Source organism: Chinchilla lanigera, unplaced genomic scaffold (genome assembly GCF_000276665.1).
Source record: "Chinchilla lanigera isolate Chin_1 unplaced genomic scaffold, ChiLan1.0 scaffold00036, whole genome shotgun sequence".
NCBI classification, from domain to species: Eukaryota; Metazoa; Chordata; class Mammalia; order Rodentia; family Chinchillidae; genus Chinchilla; species Chinchilla lanigera.
The window spans coordinates 19,194,957-19,208,418 of record NW_004955437.1 but is presented as its reverse complement, the minus strand read 5'-3'; the positions used below and the strand labels follow the sequence as shown (position 1 = coordinate 19,208,418).

Here is a 13,462-nt window from a genome sequence, read left to right as displayed (position 1 = left end):
AACATTGCTTATTCCAAGTCGAATGCAAACCAGAAAACTATAGCTTATGTATAATCTATTGACAGCTGATTTGAATTGCAGACATAGCAGTCAAAAGGAAATAACATCCTTCTCTTATGCTTGATGTCAAAGGGAAATTCCTGACCTACAATGGGTAGGAAGAAAATAGAGAAGTCATCTCCTATGACAAACCAGTTACTTTTCTACCTTTGGAAAGATGAATTATTATATAAATTCCCTAGCATGCTTATATAAAACTGGGCTCTAGGTGACTCACAAAAGAAGGGGACAGTAGAGACTTCTTCAGGTTGTATAAGAATGAAGTTAACACTAGTAGGTCATTAAGCAAGCTAATACTTTTTCAAAATTAAAATCAGTTAACAGAACTTTTGTAAGAAAATATAAGAAAAACATCATGACCTTGGTTTTACTTTTTTGTGTGTGTATGTGTTGGTGATTGAACCCAGGGCCCTCTGCATGTCAAACACACCTTACCATTGGTCTATATCTTCAGCCCCCAGAGTTTTTTGTTTTTGTTTTTCCTAGTGTTGGGGATAGAACAACCCAGGGCCTTGTGTATGCTATGCAAGTGTTGTACAACTGAGATACATCTCCAGCCCTTTACAACCTTGAAGGAAGCGTGGGCTCTTAAATGACACATGTAAAGTATAATCCATAAACGAAAAAATTGATAAACTAGATTTCATCAAAATTTAAAACCTTCTGCTTTAAAATACTAAGAAGCTGGTGTGGTGGTGCATGCCTGTAATTCTTGCACTTGGGTGGCTGAGGCAGGAGGACTGCCATAGGGCAGCCTGTACTACATAATCAGTTCAAGGCTAGCCTGAGCTATGTAGCAAGACCCTGCCTCAAATGCATACAATACAATACAGTACAATACATTACAGAGAAAATAGACAAATTACAAGATGGGAGAAAAATCTTTGAAATATTACTTATTTGATAAAGGATTTATCAGAATTATATTAAGAAATCTTATAACTTAATAACAAGAAGACCAAGAATGATTAAAAAAAGATTTGGGCCTGAGGCTACAGCTCAGTGGTACAGTGCTTGCTTAGCATTTGTAAAACCATTTGAGACCAGATGTGGTAGTGCACACCCGTGACCCCAGCACTCTGGGAAGCTGAGGCAGGAGGATCACATGTTTGAGCTCAGCCTAGGCAACTTAGTGATTTAGTGAGACTTTGTCTCAAAATAAAAATTATAAAGGTCTGGGGATGTAACTCAGTGCCCTAGGTTCAATCCCCAGTGCCTCTTCCCCAGTTGAATATACATTTTATCAAACAAGAGAAACAAACAGCTGATAGGTTCATGAAATGATGTTCACCTCCATAGATCATTAGGAAATGCAAATTAAAACCCCAATGATACACTAGTACACTCTTATTACAATGAGGGCAATAAAAAAATCAGTCAATAATGATTTTGATGAGATGTAAAAAAAATTGGAATTATTTAACTCCTGTGGCAAAGCAAAAGAGAATAGTCATTTTGTGAAATAGTTTGGCAGCTTCTAAAAAGTTAAACACTGGGCTGAGGCTGGAGCTCAGTGGTAGAGTGCTTTCCCTAGCATGCATGGTAGGTTTGATCCAACCACCACCAAAGAAACAAAAAGTTAAAACATAAATACAGCATATGACCTAGCTATTTCACTCCTAGAAATCTTGAGAGAAAATAAAGCACAAGCCCACATAAAGACTTATATATAAATGTTCATATCAGCATTATTTGTAACAGTTCCCAAATAAAAACAATTCAACCATTTATTATCTGGTGAATGGATAAAATGTTATATATTCAAACAATGGAATACTAGTTAGTATTTAGCAATGACATGTAATAAACTATTAATATAAGCATCAACACAGATAAACCTTCAACATTCTTTGAGTAAAAGAAGCCAGACCATCACCCCCCCATCCCAGTTGTTCTTTCCTTAGGGGGAAAGGAGAAAAGAAGGAACATACATAAGATAGCTAAGATAATTATACTACTAATTTCTAGTAGTTTACTGAAAGGAACTGTTAGTGCTTATTTTGTTTGATCAGTTTTGCATGCCTACATAGGGTAATCTGAGCAACTACTTTGAAGATAACAATATGCAATATAATAACCATTATCTTGTTTTGAAATTCTGTATCATTTTTGTTTTTTTATTCTCTTAAAAAAAAGCCAGACCAGAAAAGATTATATCATTATATATATGGCTGCATTTATATGAAAAGTCCAGAAAAGACAAATCTATAGAGATAGAAAGCCGATTTATGGCTGCCTGGGGGTAGGGCAGAAATGAGGACTACCTGAAAACTAGCACGAGAGATCTTTTAGGGGTGACAGAAATATTCTAAAACTGGATGGCTGTGACGATTGCATAACTGTAAATCTACGAAGGAGTCACTGAATTGTACACTTAAAATGGATGGTTTTGATGGTATATAAATTATACCTCCATAAAGGTGTTTAAAAAAGTAAAGTGCAGTTGGAAAAGGTGGGAAAAGGGGTAAGGAAAACTCAGCTTCCTCTGGAGTCAGCTGCAAAGCCAGATACCCAGGGCTGACCGGGAGCGAGTGCAAACACACCGGGATGCATGGTTCCCTGACCCTTTTGTAAATCACTCACAGCAGATCCATTTGCTAGGAGTCAATCCAATTGCCCAAGTTTCCTCTATGGTCCACTGAAAATACAGAAAATAGTCTTCATCCTTCTTCCTTACATTACACAACCCTCACCAATTATGGTCCAACCTCTGTTCAATCTGCAATCATAAAGTAGCTCCCTGTCGCAAACGCTAGGCTTCTCTTCAATTGCTTCCTGCCAGCAGGGGAAATAGTGGCGCAAATATCTAATCTCCCTGAAACATTACTTTCTTTCTATCTTCATCTCTCCTGCTCATAAAATGTCAGTGATTTCCCACTGTCAGCCTGATAAACCTCCAGACTTCCTGGTCTAGGGTTTAAAATCTTCACCTTCGCCTTCCACAACTTTGGTTTCTAGCTGTCTCCCTAAGAGCCTAAGGCTGGAGTCTGGAGACACTGGTTTCTTGTTTTACCAAAACTTTGCATTTATTCAAATCATGGTAAACAAGGATTGGCAATGGTTAGTCAGAAGATTATGGACGCTAAAAAAAGACACTTTTTCCTAGCTTTGGATCCTGGTGCCACCTCTTAAGACAGGATGGGATCTCTGGTAAATAAGGCTCAGAAGAATATTTTTCATCTGAAAAATGAGGATTCTATTTACCAACCAGAATTGCTGTGATAACTGAGAAGATACATAAAAAGTTCATCACAGCTGGGGGAGGTGGTGCATATCTATAATCCCAGTACTTGGGAGCCTGAAGCAGGATGATGATCACTGGAAGTCTGAAGCCAGCCTGGAATACATTGTGAGTTCAAGGCCAGTCTGAACTATAAGGTGAGGTCGTCTCAAAAACAAAAACAAAACGCCTAGTGTATAGAAAGTACTCAGTTAGACGCAGGGAGAAGTCCTTAGTAAGCTAGCAGGCTCATTACTACACAGTTAGTGGTAACGAATTTTTTCTATCAAACTGCAGTAGACTCTTTCCTCTGCCATGTATAGGGATGGGAGAGGTTGAGGTAAATGAAACTGGGGCGGCTTTAAGAAAAACATGCTTGAATCTACATACTGAACTTCTGATTGAATTGGGTTTAAGAAGGTCCTGACAACTACACTTCTCGACACGTTCCCAAGGGCTGCTAATGTTGAGAAGCACTACTTTAGAGAAATAATACGACTGGGACTTGGCTCCGACAACAAAAAAAAAGAAAGAAAGAAAAGAAATAATATATTTAGGAGAAATAGCATTATAAGAAGGATAGGACCTGCAAAAAAGAATCCTTGCTTTTATAGTCTACTAGTGGTAGTGGTGGCAAACCTATGGCATGTGTGCTAGAGCAGAATGTATCATCGAAAGCTCTAAAAGGTTCTCCATCACTGGTGTACACTCTGGGTGGGCCATTAATTTCTCTTTCTCTGTCTCTACATTCCCAAAGACACAATGATATCTAACAAGGCTGGTACAACGACAGGAGGAGAAAAATGGCTGGGAAGGATTGGGTGGTCATTAAGTTATATGTAAATATTTAATACCACCACTAGGACCATCAATCTTTTGGGTCTGGCTTGATATTCTGACACAGAAACTGATTACTATGAGCCAAATAAAAATTTACATCTTTATGTTCATCGTCATGTTAACAAGTCCCAAGTGGAATAGAAGCAATTAGAAAGCAGATGGTTGAAGCGTGAGGTTGTGAGTTCAATTCTCGGTGCCAAAGAAAAAAGGATGATGATTCCCATTTAATGCAAAATAGTCCTAGAGAGCTGGACTGGTAATCTCAGGCCCAAAGGTCCCTTATTTTAGTTAATTGCTATGCTCACAACTATTTAATCAACACCATAGGACGATCAATCTTAATCTCCTTGCTAAAGCAAGCTAGAAATTCTGGCCAGAAGTAATTTAGCACCCGAGATTTTCATCATCTGATGAAATTTGTCCTTTCACTCCAGAGCTACTCTGCAAGGTCCTCAGGTCCTAAATTAACTCCTGCCAGAGCTAAAACACTTTACTCATTTCAGGGTGATGTCTCTGACACCCAATTTATTGCTTTTACATATAAATTTATAATAAAATGTGAATTAGGCTTTCATGATAATTATCCTAAGGTCAAATCAATGTCTGGAACAACCTTTAAAAATAAGTCTGATCAAAAGGAAGGAGTGTTTCTGATGTAAACGCCATGCTTCCAGCAAAGGGGCTTTAAAAAAATCCACCTAACCACCAGTAATCAATTTTCTGAAATTACAATTTCCAGCAGACACACACCAGGTACTGGTAGTGTAAAAGTGCTCTGTGGGAGGGAAACATTTTTCTCTTTCACTTTCTATTAATGACAACTTTCCCTCACAGCCAAGGGAATACCTGCTGTGGGAAAGGCTGGACCTAGTGCAAAGAAGCTGACACCTCTCAGAGCCCGCTCAGCTGTAGTCAGTAGCTGGCTCGGAGGTCCTTTCAGCTTTTCAACATCCAAGACAAGGACGAAAAAGTCTGGCTGAGAAGGGCTCTCCACCAACTTGGGGCAGTGCTATTCCACATGAGATTTATTGTACAAAGTCTGGAAAAACTGGGACAAATACTAGCTACTCTATTTGTTCTGTTCAGGTGGAATCTTTAGAGGTAGAATGGTCCTTATGGTGAGCAACTAGGACAAACTTCTCAGTGCCTGAGGTCATAAGGTTGAGTGATTTGTCTACAATGACCATAGAAAGCTTTGGGCCAGGACCTGAGCTCAAGTTGTTGAAGAAGCTTCGTGTCTACTACACCACACTGCCATGGTGATCTCTTGTAGAATACTTTTAGTGCCAGGTCAGTCTTCTAGTCATGGCTAAATGGTAATCACCATTCAGGGGGAAGAGTAGTGGGCTGGGGACTAAGAAGATCTGTGCTCTACTGCTGTGTGTGTGTGTGTGTGTGTGTGTGTGTGTGTGTGTGTGTTCATGCATGTGTGACCTTTTAGAGGCCTGATCTTTTAACGGGTCTCTGCTTCAGTTTGCTCATCCTAGCCACCAGCAAAAACCCCACTACCGACTCAGTTCTATCTTCCGTCCTTTTGTTTCCCTGCACCAGCTCAAAAGACTACATCATCCCTTCAAATTCTTTAACAACCTTATTATGTGTCTTTGAGCCTCTATGCTTGCTCCTTTATACAGGTTGTCTTTAAACACATATACAACTATGTCATGTGACTGCTCACCCCTTTACAGCTTCTTGTGTACTGGGAATAAAGCATGTGCACTGCTTCCACACCAAGCTCGAGTCTCTGACCTATCTCAGACCATTTTCCTCCTTGCTCAGTATTCTCGGACCATGCTGGCTCCCTTTCATTTCCTCATGTGTGTCAGGTTTTTCTTTTGTTTTGGTTTTTTTCCGGTACCGGGAATTGAACTCACAACCTAGTACTTGCCAGGCAGGCGCTGCGCCGCTGAGCTAAATCCCCAGCGCCGAACGTGTGTCAGTTTTGTCTTTCCTGCCAATCGTTTGTGTCTCCACCTTCCCTCCCCAAATTCATGTGTTGCAGCCCTAACCCCTTGTGTGTCTGTCTTTGGAGATGGGGCCTCAAAGGAAATACGGTTAAATGCGCCATCGAGGTGCGTCCTACTGCAATAGGATTAGGTCCTCAAAAGAAAAATGTCAAAACAATCCCTTTCTTTTTCTATGTGTACATGAAAGCTCATGTGGGCACACCCACACAGCTTCCAAAACTGTGAGAAAATAAATTTCTATTATTAAAATCACTCAAACCATGGTATTTTTATGGACGAGTGCATGGCCTCAGACTTTTACATATGCAACATCGCTCTGATTGGGCTTTTTCTTCCTCCTTCTGTTTTTTGTCTATCTTTTCTTACTTCTCATCAAACTTGCCTGTCAACTGGAGCACTGAAATGAGACAGTTCTCCAAAACATCACCAAAACCAACGGATGTTTTAATCTTATCTTCCTGGGCCCTCTCTGTCACATGTGACACCTAGAACCCTCAGCTCCTGAACCCTCTTTCTTGGCTCTGATTTCACCACTCTCTGGGTATCTGTCTCTGGATCTTCTAGATTTCCTTTCTTAGCTACTTAAATGTTAGTGTTCCACTGGGTTCCTTCCTTGGCCTACATATTTTTTCTTCTCCTTCTGTACAATACCCACCTTGGGAAATCTCTTCCATTCTCATGGTTTAACTCTAGGAGAATACCGATAAATATCCAGGTGCTTGTTGGTTATATCCTTGAACAGTCCCCTGGTATCTTAAATACAAGATATCCGCAACTGCAACTCTACCTTCTCAGCCAAACTAGTCTCTCCTTTGAAATTCTCAACCTCAATGCATGGTGCTACCTTTTGCCTGAATAAGAAATCTGGGATGACTTTGCACTTTCTCCTTTTGCCAGTAGCTCACTTTTTCTCTCTTTGGGCCTCAAGTGTATGGATGAATTAGTTGTACTCCTTGGTTCATGACACTCTCTCATCATTAGTTTGGTGCCTTTGCAACAACCAGCTGTTCCTACGGCTTCTTTTCGTCCTCCAGCCAAAGCAACCTACCTTTCCATCTTTGAAGTGCTTCTTGAGCTGCTTCTGCATGGCAGTCAGCTTCTTGGACTGCACCCCACTGTAAGCCAGCAGCATGCCACCAAACTGCCTCTCAGTTATTCTTCCATCCACAGGGTCATGGCGTTCAAACTGGGAGGGAAACAGAAATAGCACCTTGGAGTCAGATGGAAACTATTTTGACTTGGAGCAACTGTGTTAGATGGCAAAACATAGCTGATGGCTGCGACTCTATTTCTGAGCTAAGGTTTCCAGCACGAACTGAAAAAAACTACAAAGAAACAGAGATCAGGGCTCAAACTTGCAATCCTCCTGCCTCAATCTCTCAGACTGCTCAGATTACCTACATGCACTCCCACACACAGCTATTATTAGTTCTACTTTGTAGATGAGAAAACCGAGGGAATATGCAGCTATATGCGGCAGAGCTGAGGCCCAAACTAGGCCCTGTGTGGGTCTAACAGTTCTCAAAAATCACACTCTTTCTTGCTTCGAAACAGTAGTACACATGCAATCTTATGGTTTGTTTTATTAAAAATACTTTCAATTAATTAATTAATCTTTTTTTTGAGACAGGGTTTCACTATGCAGTTCAGGCTGGCCTTGAACTTACTTTGTAGCCCAGGTTGGCCTTGAACTCATGGGGATCCTTCTGCCTCAGCCTTCCGAGTGCTGGAACCACACACGTGGCCACCATGTCTGGCTGAATGGTTCTTGTTGAGACAGGGCTTTTCTTTGTAGTGCAGGCTGGCCTTGCACTCACTATATATCCCAGGCTGGCCTCAAACTTGCGGCAATCCTCCTACCTCAGCCTCCCAAGCGCTGGGATTGCACTATGTTGTTTTGGGTAAACTAACACAGCTATGGGGTTTATAAGTGATATTTAAGTGAGGACAACTGTTTGCAAAGAAATCAACATCATCAATATTAAGTGAAAGCCTCTTTTTCAACTCAACCACTCAATATTTCATGTCTGTCAAACCATCACTTCTCTAGAGCTGATTAATTTTTGACAATACCAAAAGTTTTCAGGATTCAACTGTCGTTTGATTTACGGCTTAATTTACTGTCCTCAAACAAAACAGGTAGCTGACAAAATTTTGCAAACGGGCGTACTTTTTGCAGTGTTTAAAATAGATTTCCAGTGAAATCTGACACCTGGACAAAAGTTGGAGCTGCACAGCTCATCCAGGGCTTCTCTTGAAACAAGCGCAGCCCTTGCTCTCCAGACCAGGCTTTAAGGACTGTTTGTTGTCCCCTGAGCTGGAGGATCTCACAGCTGTGGGGCAACCCCAGACGTTTGCATTAGATGAGTTTTCAGCTCTATCCCATTGGATTCGAGGCTGAAATGCTTTTTGTTCACACCACTAGCAGCAGCCGCAGCTTGCTCAAGGCTCATGAAGGCCTTAATTTTCTTTTCCCCATAGGGACAAAAAGCTTCTCTGCTGTTATGTATCAAAGGCTGTAACAGCAGTTTTTAGTGGAGAGCCCCAAGTAACAAGTTCAATGTTCAAACTGGCATTTTCACTACTTTTCTTTGAAAACTCAGGGTTGGTTTTGGCAACGGATCCTATTTTTATTCCCTTTTTATTATTTTTAAGTAACTGGAACTGAAAGGGCTTAAAAGTTATAAAATTTGGCTCATCTGTGTAGTATGGCCCACTCCAAAGCTTATTACTTCAGCTCAGTAGTTGATTTTGGGTAACAACTCTCTGTTTTAAGTTTGTAGGGTCTTCTGAGGCAAGACTGCTTTATGGTTGTTTTCTGGCAGTGCTGGATATTGAACATAGCCTTGTACATGATCAGCAAGTGCTCTATCACTAAGTTACGTGTCTGCCATTTTCTGAGGTCTTAAACATGGTGAGAAGGTGCAGCGGAGAAACAGTATGCACTACATGTCCCATTGACTCAGCATTTTAAACTGAAGATGGTCTATACTAAGTCTAAGGATTTTTGAGAGCAGTTTTCTCATACATTTTTTTTTTTTTTTGGTGCTGGGAATCAAACTCAGGACTTTGCACTTGCCAGGTAAGCACTTGTGCCACTGAGCTAGATACCCAGCCCCTTGAGAGCAGTTTTCTCAAGCATCTTCGTTAGGGTTAAAATTCTAAGGGGAATAGCTAGACCTTACATAGCTCTAGGGGTCAAATGTGTATCTTAAGTCCCGCCAATCCTGTGGGTGCTCTCCCACAGTGCCGTGTGCATGCACTCCATCCCCAAGGTCAGGGGAGGGTCTCTGGGAAAGACACAGATTATTACAAAATTATTGGAGGCAAAATGAATCACTGGCTTGCATTTTACTTAGCTAAAAGTATATTCGGTTCACATTGGAATCTCTCAGGTTCCACTTCAATGACAATGAAGCAACTGCATTCTACTTGATCCCGTGGTACACAACGTGTGCATGCCAGCACAGCACACACCATCTGTGTCACTTTTCTGTGTTTAGAAGGAAAACTGACCAGCCTAGCACTTTCTCTTCTGCAGCCATTCTGTGTTCTCAAATGGATGCAAGCTGTTGTCTCTCTGTGGGTTCCCAGGGGGCTGCAGGGCACGCAAACAAGGGCCAGAAAAGAGGAGCCAAAAAACTGTGCGAGATTTTTCTTGGCTTTCTATTCATACTTGCCTCTCACTCCCACCCCTGCCCCTCATTGAGAGAAGGGATAGCCTTTTGGAAGGACAGATGGTCCACACATATCTGTATGAAATGATTTCAGAAAGCCAGGAAGAGAAGAAAACATGCAACGTGAACAAAGGCCAAAATGAAAGTTAAAAACAGTAAAAAGAAAATGACATCAGTATCTGCATGTGGGGCCTCATTTATTAAAGACTTTGGGATTAACGTGTCTCAACAAATGTAAACTTCAATCTTGTCCTTTTTCACATAATCACTTCTCAGCAGACTTTGTCTGCGCCTCGGAGTAGATCCTTCCTTTATTTCAGAATGATAAATTTCTTGATAGGCTATTTGTAGTTTCTAGACTGCCTGGTAAGAGACTGCACAGTGATCTCCAGTCCATGAGCTGAGCACATCTATGTTTTTCAGTCTGACAGAGGTGGCTTTAGAAATCTTAACCATGCCACTGTTGCTTCTGTCAGGAATCTCCCTGTCTATTATGCCCTTCAAAAGAAAAACTGATCACAGACAATATTCCCTACTACAAACTCACCTCCACTGAGTGACATGTGTATTTCTTAGTTTGAATTAAGTCTGTGCTTCTGCAGTTAGACAAGGACACTGCAGAGCTCTATGCCAGATTGCAACAGCCTGCATTTTCTTGATCTTTAAATATAAGAGGCATCTTCATTGTCAACACTAATCTGATTGTCTTTTGGCAAGGTAAGGAATAAGGCCTACAGTTTGGAATGGAGAGGCCAAAACAATCCATTAGAGACTTGGACCATGAAATTACAGAATATCAAACTGAACTGCTAGACTTTCTTTGTTTTGAGGCAGGGTTTCACTCTGTAGTTCAGTCAAGCCTTGAACTCCCTATGTAGCCCAGGCTGGCCTCAAACTCATGGCAATCCTTCTGCTTCAGCCTCCTGAGTGCTGGGGTTACAGGTGTGAGTCACCAGACCCAGTAAGACTTCTTATTTTTCCATTTTTTCCCTTAGTGGTGCTGGGGATCGAATGTGTATGACAGGTAAGCACACTACCACTGAGCTATACTCCCCAGCCTAAAGTGCTAGACATTTCTACTTCAAATCCGATCATCACTTCCATTTTAAAATTGTTTTAGCCAGGCACACACCTGTAATCCTAGCTAGCTAGGAGGCTGAGCCAGGAGAATCATGCACTTGAGACCAGCATGGGTATTATAGTAGGAACTCACCTCAGCTAATAATAAACGTTTATGCTGGTGATCAAATCAGCTGACTTAATAGTGAGTCCCAGTTGTACAATTAGACCAGGAAAAGGTTGACCTTCTAGTCTGACAGCCCCAAACAGGAAGATAATAAGACTGATGAATGAATTTATTGCACAATAATAAAAAACAGAATATATTTGCCTAAGAGTGTTAAGGCAAAATATTTTAATCTCTCTTAAACAAGGAGTTTCAAACTTGGTAAGTTTGGCTTCATTTCACAGAAGGTAATATAGTGAAGTGACTAAGAATATGTGTTTTAACATCAGCATGATCTAGGTCCAAATTCTGACTTGAACCCATACTTACTGAGTGTGATTTCAGGCAAGAGGCTTACCTACTTTCAGGGTTCAAAATTCCTTTACCAAAAAATGGAGGTATTTGTAATCTCAATGTATTGCTGTATGGATATGTAAGGAATTCAGCAGAGTTTGGTGTCTATTTAGCATTCAGTAAGTATAGTAATTAATATTGTTTTGTTTTGCAATTGATATTTTTATTACCATGATATCACTTCCTAATAGCCTTCATTGATTATTCTGTTCACAGTGATTATTAAGTTCTATTACTATTCTTCTCTCCTTTCATAATTGCTTTTGCCCAGTCTTTGTTTACAGAACACTACATGCACATTTGAAGAGCAGAAAAAGTAAATGCAAAAATTTTATGTCCTATTCAACACATGAATGAGTTCAGGATGAAACTACTTAGAGTTGGCTGAAGCGGAACACCAACTTAAGTCCTTTATCCTTGCCGTAATTACCAGAGAAACTTAGCCTAACGTGATCACGGACAAAACACTACGACCTTAACTCACAGTACTATTGTGTCCTATTGTTGGGAAGCTTTCCTACTTGAGGCAGTGAGCACCTCTACATTTACCCCTTTATAGTCGATGATACTGATTTCTCTAAGGATAGTCTTGCTAATAACATTTTTATGGCTAATAATATATCTGAGCGCTTACTTCTTGCCAGGTGCTGTCCTAGGAATTTATCTTTTATTATTTTCACAACCCTATAGAAAAAGTACTACTTTTATTTTACTTTATAGTCAAGGAAAAATAATCAAAGTAACAAAACACTGATTTGGTCTTATTTTAAAGGTATAACAAATCACATTTTTCTTTTTATCACAGTCATCAGAAAGCTCAGAGTTAAGTTTGCTGTCTACCTTCAATAATAACTGGAGAACCTATGACTTTTATTTTTTATACTATCCTTCATTCTGGTTTTCTCTTTTTCCTTCTTTTAATTCAAATTTTACTTACTTTTATAAATGGCATCCTACTGGATGTATTCTTCCCCAATTTGCTTTATTCAATCAACATTATATTTTTAGATTCATCTATGGTGACATATTTAGCTATGCTTCTTTTGATTTCTACTGTTTTGAAAAGAGTACTGTTTAAAAAAATGTATGTTGATTTAGGAAAAAATAAAGAACTTTTTTTTTTGGTGCCAGCAATTGAACTCAGAACCTTGCACTTGCCAGGCAGGCGCTTGTGCCACTGAGCTATATCACTGGCCCCCAGGAAAAAAGAAAGAAAAAGAAAATAGAACTGTTTATTAATTTCCCTATTAAATGAACTTCTGAGTTATTGCCAGCTTTTTGCTATTATAAAAAAGGCTGTTATATATATTCTTTTTCTTTTTACAATTTTTTTCTTGATGGTACTAGGGATTAAACCCAACCCTCATGCATGCGGAGCACATGCTGCCTCCCTAGCCGGTTATGTACGTTCTTGTCTAAGGGTTTTGGAGACACAGGAACAAGAGTTGAGTCTAGACTATGAAGATAGAAGTGGAATGGTTGGCTTTTTAAGGTCATAATTATTTTCCCAAACACTTCAGTCCTTGTTTTTTGTAGTGCTGGGGCTTGAACTCAGGGCCTTTTGCATGCTAGCAATCACTGCCACTGAGCCATACCCCAGCCCTATTTCAATACTTTCACCAGCTATAATTAAGAGTTCCTATTGCTTCACATCTCCACCAGCCCTTGCTACTGTCAGACTTAAATGTTTGCTGTCTCCTGGGTGTAAATAAGGTAGATATAAACTCTGTAACGCTCTTAATATATTTTGCAAAAAATTTAAATAAAAAATAATTTTTGTTTAAATTTGTTCTATGTATAGCAGCTTTAAATCTTTTTTTTTTAATTTGCTACTTTACAGAGGACAATTTTTTTTTTTTTTTGGAGACAGGGTCTCGCTATGTAGTTCAGGCTGGCTTTGAATTCACTATGTAGCCCAGAGTGGCCTCAAACTTGTGGCAATCCGCCTGCCTCAGTTTGCTGAGTGCTGAGATTACAGGTGTGCACCACCATGCCCAGCTTAAATCTTTATTAAAGCCAAATGTACAGATCTTTTTCTCACTGGTTTATATTTAAGAACACTTTCAGCCAGGTATGGTGATGCACGCCTGTAATCCCAGCACTCGGGAGGATGAGGCAG

The 13,462-nt window shown here is 40.1% G+C and overlaps 1 protein-coding gene across 5 annotated transcripts in view; it reads right to left on the bottom strand.

Moving 5' to 3' along the window:
* Micu1 (mitochondrial calcium uptake 1) overlaps positions 1-13,462 on the bottom strand; it is a 229,820-nt gene that overhangs the window by 42,413 nt on the left and 173,945 nt on the right. For all 5 annotated transcript variants that reach the window (XM_005390006.2, XM_005390008.2, XM_013516918.1 and 2 more), the window contains one exon: positions 7,136-7,273. In XM_005390006.2, the coding sequence (XP_005390063.1) occupies positions 7,136-7,273 (138 nt within the window). The remainder of the gene's footprint in view (positions 1-7,135; positions 7,274-13,462) is intronic.